Below are 10,789 nucleotides of genomic sequence, written 5' to 3' on the forward strand. Positions count from 1 at the left end.
AAAAAAAAACTTATGCTAAGCAAAAGAAGCAAGACACAAAAGAATACATACTATATGATTCTATTTATATGAAGTCCAAAAATGGTCAAAATTAATCTATAGTGATAGAAATCAGAGTAGTGGTTGTCTGCTTTGGGGGGGAGGGCAGGGCAGAAATTAACTTGGAAGGAGCACTGGGGAACTCCCTGGTATGTATATTATAATACTGTTAAAATAAAATAATAAAGTACAGGATCGATCAATGAGATTTTAATGTAATATAACAGAGTACAACAAGTTCACTGGTAATGATTTCAGGTTCCACACTGCAATACCGTTAAGTAACCATCACTTGTTGAGTTTCAGTGAAATATCAAAATAACCAGAACTATCTGGAAAGGCTGCTAAAGTACTCCTCCTACCTTTTCCAACTACATATCTGTGTGAGGCTGAATTTTCTTTATAGATTTCAACTAAAACAACATACCACAACAGATTAAGTACAAAAGCAAGTAGATATGACAATCCAGCTACCTTCTATTAAGCTGGACATTAGAAAGAGTTTCAGAAATGTAAGTCGATGGCAGTCTTCTATTTTTTATTTGAAAATATATTTTCATAAAAATGTTATCTTAGCATGTAATGAGTTTATCAGTGTCATTTTAAAATAAAAATAGTAGTTTTAAAATTTCTCAGTTTTATTTTTTTATTTATTTTTTTTTTGGAGACAGAGTCTCCCTCTGTCACCCTGGGTGGAACGCAGTGGTGTCATCATAGTTCACTGCAACCTCAAACTCCTGAGCTCAAGGGATCCTCCTGTCTCGGCCTCCTGAGTAGCAGTTGGGACTACAGGTGTAAGCCACCACAGTTGGCTAAGTTTTCTATTTTTAGTAGAGACAGGGTCTCTCTCTTGCTCAGGCTGGTCTCCTGCCTTGGCCTCCCAGAGTGGTAAGATTACAGGCATAAGCCACTGTGCCCGGCCTCAGTTTTAATTTCTAATAAATACTGAAAGATATAACCTACATAAACAAAAGCTGTTTGGGGTCCCGAGTAAAGAGATTCTCAAAAAGTTTGAGAACTGTTGGCACAGGCATTATAATAAACACCAAATACAGATTTAACCACAATTGTTAAACATGTTAAAAGAGAAGCAGAGCTCATCAAAATGGTTATGGTTAATAAAAAATAGAAATGTGCTCTAAGCTACTTGCCAGAGATAAATGCTTTGACAATCTACATTTACTTATCTAACAAACCTTGTTTCATTCTAACCTGTAATGTCTCCTCCTTACTAAACCATGACCTCCTTAAATCCAGAGATGCTGTATTCTTCACCTCTGTAACCCCAAAAGGCTTCATCACAGCCTGTAACATATAGCAAATATTTAATAATTACATGACTCAGTAAATGAATAAATGAATGAGATAAATCAAAAAAATTAGGCCATACTGCAGCAAACAGCTGTTTCTTCCATTTTTAAAAACCTATACAGCAGCATTGGAAAGTCATGCTTGAAGTAAGGAGAGATCATTCAATGTATTCTTTCTCTGTCACCCAGGCTAGAGTGCAATGGCACTTACATAGCTCACTGTAGCCTCCACCTCCTGGGCTCAGTGTATTCTTAAGTCTGTGATTGTATGACTCCTAGACCATCATTCGTTATGTAAATACACAGGAAACCACATACATACAAAGGAATACATAGCCATACCTATCTATCCATTTCTTTTCTTATCTGTTATAACTTATGGCAGGCACTCTTAAATTTCACTAAGATTTTTTTTTCTCTCTGCTTGTTTTCCCCTCTTAATCTCTTGACTTCTATGACTCTTTTGGTCCCTTTGGATTACACCTCACTTTTGTGTACCATCAACCACCTTTAGTATAGCATGATCAACAAAAGACCCCTAACAGTTCCAAGAACCTAGAAAGAAACTAGAGAAAAATAATCTTACCAATAGTATGATTCCCATAAAGGAGCTGCTCCAAAATTGCAGTTTTCCCCACAGATAACAATCCACAAACCACAACCTTGCAGCCCTTCCCCATCTTCTCTCAGGATATCACTGTGAAGAGGATAGAAGGTTTTTAAAAGGACATATAGAATAAGGTATACAACCTTCCAAACCCCATTCCCCAGACTCCCATTTGCTCCCTTAGAGCAATCAGTGTTCTCAGTTTCTTACACATCTTCACAGAGATAAACTAGATAAACATAAGAATAAATGGACAGATATGAATACATGTTTGTTTTCAAAAAGAATAAATACATTTTATACGAAGAGTATTTCAATATTGATTAAATCTATAGGAATGCAATAGACTCTTAGATTAATTCTTGAAAGAGACTGCCTAGTCATCAATATTTACCTGGAAAAATAAACATTTAAGTAAACACTTAAAAAAAAATTATCTTCATGCCTTTAAGAGATGAGAGTCTCACTATGCTGCCTAGGCTGGATTCAAACTCCTGGGCTCAACTCCCACCTCAGCCTCCCAAACAGCTGGGACTACAGACACATGCCACTGGGCCCAGCAAGATAAAAGTTTTCAGGTAGAGAATGGACATGATTTTTAAAAGGAACATTAATGTCATTCATGCTAGTCTCAGTCTTTTCTTGGGAGAGTGAGAAATTGGATTTTGGTAGTCACGTGGGCTTTCTCAGTCCTACTTCTTTTTGAGGAAGAATAGACAATGTTAGAAAAATTGTCCAAGCACTTTAAACTGGAAAGAAAAGGAAAATTCATCTCTCCTAGCTTCCCAACTTATATCCAAGGAAGAAGAACAAGGTCAGGTGACATTTCCTTCAATTTTCCTCAAGGCTTTTATTTTCCAGAAGGCAAGGTACCAGAAGCTAAGGCAGAAAGGAAAAAAGGCTCATTAAATACAACAGAATAATTTGATAAAAGAATTAAAATGTCTACATTGCTTTTTGGCATCTCTCACCACCTCATCCTTTCCCCCAATGCTCTTCTTACTTAGAAGTGAACATGCCATAACCCTGGCTAAAAGGGATACCACAACTCTTTGCAGTCAGAAACAACTATAACAGAAGCTAAGGCAGAAACAAAAAAAGTCTCATTATATACAACAGAATAATTTGATAAAAGAATTCAAATGTCTCTTCTTATCTAGAAGTGAACATGCCATAACCCTGGCTAACAAGGACACCACAACTCTTTGTAGTCAGAAACAACTATAACAACAAAGTTCAAATAAGCATTCTGACAAAAGAGATGTTTGGTATCTTTCTGTGCTTATATGCTCACTGGACTGTGACAACTAAAAACCCAACACAGAACACATCTTTTTTTGCTTTTTCTTTTCCTTTAGAGACAGGGTCTTGCTCTGTCACCCTGGGTGGCATGCAGTGGTGCAATCACAGCTCATTGCAGCCTCGAACTCCTGGGCTCAAGTGATCCTCCCACCTCAGCCTCTTGAGTAGCTGGGACTATAGGTGTGCACCAACACACCCATCTAATTTTTTATCATTATTTTTTGTAGAAATGGGGTCTTGCTATGTTGCCCAGGCTGGCTCGAACTCCTGGGCTCCAGCAATCCTCCTACCTCAGCCTCTCAAAGCTCAAGGATTACAGGCATAAGCCACCTCACCTAGCTCCCAACACAGAACACATCTTCATAATGGCAGAACAGTTACTTTTGTATGCATGCATTGCACAGAAATATGCACACACACACACACACACACACACACACACACACACATATATATTTTTTTACCAATACTGAAAACATCAAGCAACAAATAAGTTTCCTCAAGGTCCTCTTTACTGTATTTTCAAAGTCTGTAATTAACTTTTTATGGCCAAAATCACGCACAACACTAATCTGCTGATGCAAAAAATTTAATGCTACCATTTTTGTAGCATAATAACAACATAGCACTCATTTCCAGAGCAGTACACGGCATTTTACCAGTAGACAAATAACCATCGCTTATGTTATGAAACCATTATTTCCTGGGTGGCATGCTTCGGATTCTTCCAAATCTTCCAAGAATATTTATCACTTTCTTCCTCAAGAACCACTTTCCTTAGGGGACTTCTTTTCTTTATATTTTCAACTTAACTGCAATAGAAAAATTCTTAGCCTTTATTTATATGAGCAGAGCTTTATGTAGCATTGATCATCTATGATACAGGATCTATGTCTGTAATTATGGCCTATTTTAAAGGGTTTTCTACACATATCTTTGAATTTATGATTAATTTAATGTCACCTCATTTATCATAGGATTCTACTCTCCCAGCATATTGTGATTTCCTTGTAAGTTATGATACCATTGAATCATTCTTTCAAGGTTTTTAATATAATAATTAAAATTTAAAGGAACCTGCTATGTAGGCACATGAGAAGAGTTTGAAAAAGAAATAAATCTGCCAGAGGATGGGAAAAATGATGGCAGCACAGCACAACTCTGTCAGAAAAGGTTGCTGTTGGAATCTAAGTTCTGATTTTTCTATTGTTATTTCCTTTCCTCTGAAAATGTCTTTAGCCCTAGTAGAATTTCTAAACATCAATCCCTGACCATCAAGAGGGAATGACTAAAAAAAAAGAAAAAAGAAATTATCAATCCTTACTTCCTCTCCCCTTCCTGTTCAGTTGAAAAAATGCCCTTTATCACCCAGTAAGGCAATCTTCAAAAAAATTCAAGTGCCTTAAAAGGGCAGGCACACACTGTACCTGAGCAAAGCAGGCAGCCATAAGGAAAAAACACCCAGGTCCTCTGTAAAAGGGAAGCAAATATGAGTGCTAGAGACTGCAGCAAACTAGAAAAATGCTAAAACAGAATTCTGAAAAATTCAGAAATCAAATATTACAAAGAGTCTCCAGAAGTAGTTTTAATATATACACTTTAAAAGTGGCCCACTAGGCCAGGTGCAGTGGCTCACACCTATAATCCCAGCACTTAGGGAGGCCAAAGCAGGAGGATCACTGGAGCCCAGGAGTTCGAGACCAGCTTGGACAACATAGCAAGACTCCATCTCTACAAAAAATGAGAAAAATTAGCCAGGCATGGTGGCCTGCACCTGTAGTCCCAGCTACTCTGGAGACTGAACCAGGAGGATCACTTGAGCCCAGGAGTTCAGAAGCTGCAATGAGCTGTGATCGTGCCACTGCACTGTACCCTGGGAGACAGAGAAAAACCCTGTTTCTAAAAACATAAATAAATAAATAAAAGTGGTACACTACAATAGTACTTTCATCACTCACTGATATTAGGATTAACGGATAAAGTTTACTAAAAATATATATTATTCTGTATTTATATACAAATAATTTTATTTCTATGTGTGTATAAATAAATTGGGGAGTTCCTTTCAATACTGCCCGAGAAGTCTTCATCAAGGGCAAACAGTAAAAGTAACTGAATAGACACAGCTCAGAACACTAGCTAAAGATTTTTTTAGGAAGGAAAGGGAAGAGATAAAATAGACCTTGTTAAATATTTCACACTATCAAAAGGAAAACAAATATGAAAGGATAAGTGTGATTAATCAAAGCAGCTGAAATACTCTAGGTTCCTGATTGTGTTCCAAATGGGAAACAATAATACTACATAAAGCAGATTAGTGACCTGCTACCATCAATTAAAAAGTATGAATTCTCCAGCCTGAGCAAGAGCAAGACCCCATCTATACAAAAAATAGAAAAATTAGCTGGGCATAGATAGTATGTATACCTGTAGTCCCAGCTACTCGGGTGGCTGAGGCAGGAGGATCTCTTGAGCGCAGGAGTGTGAGGTTGCAGTGAGCTATGATGATGCCACTGCACTCTGTCCTGGGCAACAGAGCAAGACCCTACCTCAAAAAAAAAAGTATGAATTCTTAAAAAACTAATATCTAATGTAACATTTGAATAACATTACAACACACATTCAAAACTACCTTATTTTCTATATGTCTCTACAGCAGTAATTCACATTACATATAAGGAAGTGGTTCTCATGCTTACATATACTCAGATTTACAAATAAAAACTACTTAAAGTTTAGATCTATAAGCATTACAATATTTCATAATTTCAAAACACAATAAATATAAACCATTTCCTTCCAAATACAAAAAGGTAGTCATCTGTAGTACCCTGAATGGGCACTGAATCATATGAACAGATCCTGGAAGTGACTAAGCCTCTTAATTAAATCTAAGTTTCAAGAGTTTGAAAGACTCCAGAGTATACGGATGGCCTTTAGGTTCCTTTCAACACTGTGATGCCACGGTAGCGGAAACTGCTTATCCAGAAAATACATCAACACTGAGGTTAACGCAAGAAGCACTAGTTATGCTACTTAACACGGTCCCTATGTTAAGAAACTGCTGGACAATGAAATTCAATCTGTGACCTATTAAACCTCATCCAACATAAAAGAGAATGCGCTTAACAGGCAAGATCCAGTGCTGTCTCAAATACATACTACCTTGCCTTCCCTGCTAATCAATAATGTTGCTAAAGAATAAAATACATGACCTGGTCCATTCCTGTGGAAAACATCGAGTTTTGTCAACATTTTCTTTGAAGGGCCATCAGAAACAGCTCCTGAAAATTGTTAACGCTGTTGCTCTATATAAGTGGATCATTTTATTTTTATAAGTAAAACACTACTTTTTTAATACAACTAGTAAAATATTAATACTGAAACACTGTTAATATAATAGATGTTATAAATCTCTAAAAATTATCATCACATGGGGAAAACATCTACACTGTGTACTTATGTAAACATTATGGTGTGCAATACTTTCACTTATCCATATGAATACATTTTACGTAAACATACGTTCAAAGGGCTCTGCAAACAATATTGCACATAATAAAATGTAATAAGCAAACTCTAGCTTACTGTTCTTTTATTCATTTACCAAATATTTACTGAGGGTTTACCACAGTACCAGGCATTAAGGACAAACTAGGGGACAAAATCAGAAATGATCTGTCGTCAAGAATCTCAAAATCAATTGGAAATACGAATTCAAATCTTGCAAAACTGCTAATTGAGAATCTGCAAATTGCGAAACAAAACTGCAAAACTAATTGATAAATTAGCAGTGATTATTCACATTGCCTGAATCTTCTTTCCAGTGATTCATCCAACTTTGTAGTCAATCATCTTCAACTCATTTCTCTCACATCCTACATTTGATCCACCAGTAAATCCTGTTACCTCTACCTTTGAAATACATCCAAGGCTGTACCACTGTATCACCTTCTTCACTACTGAATGTCTGAGTGAAGCACCACCTTCTCTCACCTGTGCTCCCAAAGATGTCCATATCGTACTCCCAAAAATGTGTATGTCACTTCACATAGTAAAAGGAGTTTTGCAGGTGTGATTAATTTAAGGACTTTTAAATGAGAGGATTATCGCGGATTCTCTGGGTAGGCCCAATGTAATTACAAGTATCTTTATAAGAGAAACACAGGAGTGTTGGAGAGGGGAGAGGGAGCAACTTGAAGCTGTGAAGATGAAGGAAACTCTCAGGAACTAAGCAATGCAGGCAGCCTCTAGAACCTGGAAAAGGCAAGGAAATGTACCTTCTAGTACCTCCAGAAGGAACACTGCTCTACTGACACCTTGATTTTAGCCTAATGAGATTTCTGATCTACAGACTATAAAATAATAAACTTGTGTTGCTTTAAACCAGTAAATTTGCTGTAATTTGTTACAGTAGCAATGGGAAACTAACACAATCTCCTAACTAGTCTCTAGTTTCCACCTTTTCTTTCCTTTTAGCCTCAAAGCGGCAATTCAAGTTACCCCTTAAAATGTAAGCCACATGAAGCCACCATCTGCTCAAAACCTTCCAACGGTTTCCAATCTAAGGCAGTTTGAAACCCAACACCCATATAAGAACCTTCACCTCTCCGACCTCATTTCATACCTTACTCTATGGTGGATTCCAGCCACACAGTTTCCTTGCTGCTGTTCCTCTATTAATCCTGGCATGCTCCCGCCTTGGCACTTTTCCCTCTGCCTGAATCAGCTCTCCATCCCCATCCCCAGGCTCTTATCCTTGAGGTATTTTCTTAAATGTTACCTTCCCAAGAAAGCTTACCCTGAACATTCCATACAATATTGCACCAACAACATTCCCTTCCCTTTATCTTTTTCTTCCGCATTTATCACCAAATGCAATACATAGCTCACATATGTTTATTGCCCGTTTCCAAGGAGGCTAGAATTTCTGCGGTTCTTCGCTGCTGCATCTTCAGCAGATAAGGCAGTGCTCGGCACATAATAGGCACTTAATAAATATTTGTTGAATGAATCAGTGAACCAGATGAGGGCTCTTTCAAGGATAAAGCTGTGATTTTTTTTTTTAGAGGAAAATATGAAGTAGGGGGGGAAACCAAAACCGCTAATGATTTGCAAGGTAAATATGATTCTCTTAAACCCTGGCCACATTTAAACATAGAATTTGGAAGGGAATTAAAACCATGTGACGGTTTTAAAAATAAAAATATTCTGGAGACACACACACAAAGCCAGTAAACTATTTCTCAGTGAAGAACGCAACGCAAAGTGCCAGCATTTTCTCGGCATTTCTTCCCAAAACATTTGCACCTGCCAAACAGGCTTGGCAAATAAATATTTTGCTTTTCTGAAAAACCTGTGGTTCCTACGTTAGCAAATGTGGAACCAAATCTGGTACGCAGGTCAAGCGCGGAAATAAATGCCCGCATCCACCGCCTCCCAGACCCTATTTAGGGCAAAATCTTTTGCAGCTGGCGCCCGCCAGGGCTTCACACGGGAGAGAGAGAGAAAGGGACGCAGCGCGCGTCCCCCGACCCGCGAAGCCCCGGCTCCACGAAGGCCTCCCGTGGGGGCTGGGGAAGCGTCGCGGGGCTCTGTCAGCGCCATGCTGGACTCGGATTCGGGGGCCCGTCCTCTGGGGGCGGGAAGGGGACAGCGCCGTTTGGGGGAACCCGCAACGACTCCTCAGGTGAAGAGCCGACAGTGCGTGAAACAAACCTGTACCCTCCTCAGACCCCGAAGACAGCGGCGCGCAGGCTGCAAGGCTCCACCGCGGTCCGCGGCCACCGACTTTGGAGCCTGGCCCCTACCTTGCCTACTCCCGTGGCGGGACAAGCGTGGACGCTCGCTCGCCTGCTGAGGCCTCACCACCAACTCTCTCACCCCTCGAGACGCCCCTGCCAGTCAGACTCTAATCCTGCAGAGCGGGGGCGGGACAATAAGGGAGGCGGCGCCGAAGCCGGCAGAACTCCGCCCACTGGGCTCAACGCCGGAACTACATGTCCCATGAGATTCTGGGCAGCTCCGGCTTCCGCCGGAAGACGGCTCGCTGTGGTGGGGGAGCAGCCCAAAAGGGATTGTGGGAAAAAGGCTCTTTCCTTTCTGACTGGCGGCAGCCATCAGGTAGGCTGTGTCGGAAATCTTTGCTTTCTCATCCGCCTTTGATCACCCTCCGCCTCAGCCATCCAGGCCCGGGGACCCTGCGTCCTCGAAGCTAAGCCTGCCTCTTGTGCGGCGAGACTTCGGTCAAGATGCTGGGCAGCGAGGGAATGGAGAGGCGGCCCCCGGGGCGGGTTGGGGGAAGAGGTGATGGCGGCGCGAATTCGAGGTGGGCCCGGAGCCTGAAGGAGGCTTGGAGCTGAGGGATGGAAGGCCGCGCCTAGGGCGACTTAAAGCGAGGTCGGCTGGTTGAGTGGACTAAGTGCATTTTCCTTGAGAGTTCGCCCTCGGCGGCAGCGCTTTGCCCTGTGGGGTTGGCGACGTCTCTTCGGCAGGCCAGGCCATGGGGACGCCGTCTGCCGCAGCTGCCCGCCCCTTCAAGTGCTCAGTTCTATCTGTGCTCATTCGTGCAACAAAAACGTGCTGAGCGTTTCCCTGCGCTGGGGATTCAGAGGTGACTGGACGCCGCTTTCCGTGGGCGCAGAGGTTGGGGCGGTGGTTTGGGTTAGGTGTTCCCTGCAATTGGTTCAGAGCCATTTTCATTTCCAGCGGCTTCCTTGTGGTTGGTGGTAAACTAAGATGAACGGGGTCTTCTCGTTGTACTTTAAAGGGATGATAATTAATCAGTTTAATTTCAAAGGTAAGCCAAGATGGGTGCATACAAGTATATCCAGGAGCTGTGGAGGAAGAAGCAGTCTGATGTGATGCGCTTCCTTCTGAGGGTCCGCTGCTGGCAGTACCGCCAGCTCTCTGCGCTCCACAGGGCTCCCCGCCCCACCCGACCGGATAAAGCGCGCAGACTGGGATACAAGGCCAAGCAAGGTACGTGGTCTCTCTGCGTGGATGCTTGGATAAAATTATACTCTTAGAGAAAAGCCAGAAACTCTGGCCCCAGTGGCTTCCTTCGCAAAGGTTTTGGCAGAGTAGTGCTAGCAACGCGCGCAATTTGTTAACCATTTATTGGATACACTGATGCCTAAAGTAACAGGTGTGTCGAAGGTTACAAACATGAAAGTCTGACCTAAAGAAAAATAAATAATGTGTCTCCTTGGGATTAACGTAAAGTGCTTTGAAAAACACCAGGCGTGGTTTTTTAAAGTTAAGTCTCATAACCTGGTATTTTATTGGTTTTTATCTTTATCAGATAGTATTTAAGTCACAGTGTGAAATGTATTTGATGTTGTTGCATTAGTGACAAGTCATTGAGTCTTGAGTTTTATGGCTTTCTATGAGACCACTAATTTTTTTGGTGTGTATAGGTTATGTCATATATAGGATTCGTGTGCGCCGTGGTGGCCGCAAACGCCCAGTTCCTAAGGGTGCAACCTATGGCAAGCCTGTCCATCATGGTGTTAACCAGCTAAAGTTTGCT

The 10,789-nt window shown here is 41.1% G+C and overlaps 2 protein-coding genes across 4 annotated transcripts in view; one reads left to right on the forward strand and one right to left on the reverse strand.

The window, feature by feature from the left end:
- The window catches only part of NKIRAS1 (NFKB inhibitor interacting Ras-like 1), a 23,385-nt gene extending 14,206 nt beyond the window's left edge, over window positions 1-9,179 (reverse strand). The window contains exons 1-2 of one of the 3 annotated variants that reach the window (XM_012644560.1): window positions 5,686-5,805; window positions 1,936-2,046 (exon numbers count right to left, since the gene is read on the reverse strand). In XM_012644560.1, the coding sequence (XP_012500014.1) occupies window positions 1,936-2,029 (94 nt within the window). In that variant the 5' untranslated portion in view covers window positions 2,030-2,046; window positions 5,686-5,805. Of the gene's footprint in view, window positions 1-1,935; window positions 2,047-5,685; window positions 5,806-8,976 lie in introns of those variants that run through there. The other 2 variants (XM_012644558.1, XM_012644559.1) reach the window with 2 other exon arrangements.
- Window positions 9,180-9,341: 162 nt separating this feature from the next.
- RPL15 (ribosomal protein L15) overlaps window positions 9,342-10,789 on the forward strand; it is a 2,874-nt gene continuing 1,426 nt past the window's right edge. Inside the window, exons 1-3 of the mRNA XM_012644561.1 lie at window positions 9,342-9,381; window positions 10,058-10,239; window positions 10,677-10,782. Coding sequence (XP_012500015.1) covers window positions 10,068-10,239; window positions 10,677-10,782 — 278 coding nt within the window. The 5' untranslated portion in view covers window positions 9,342-9,381; window positions 10,058-10,067. The remainder of the gene's footprint in view (window positions 9,382-10,057; window positions 10,240-10,676; window positions 10,783-10,789) is intronic.

Source organism: Propithecus coquereli, unplaced genomic scaffold (genome assembly GCF_000956105.1).
Source record: "Propithecus coquereli isolate 6110/MARCELLA unplaced genomic scaffold, Pcoq_1.0 Scaffold214, whole genome shotgun sequence".
NCBI classification, from domain to species: Eukaryota; Metazoa; Chordata; class Mammalia; order Primates; family Indriidae; genus Propithecus; species Propithecus coquereli.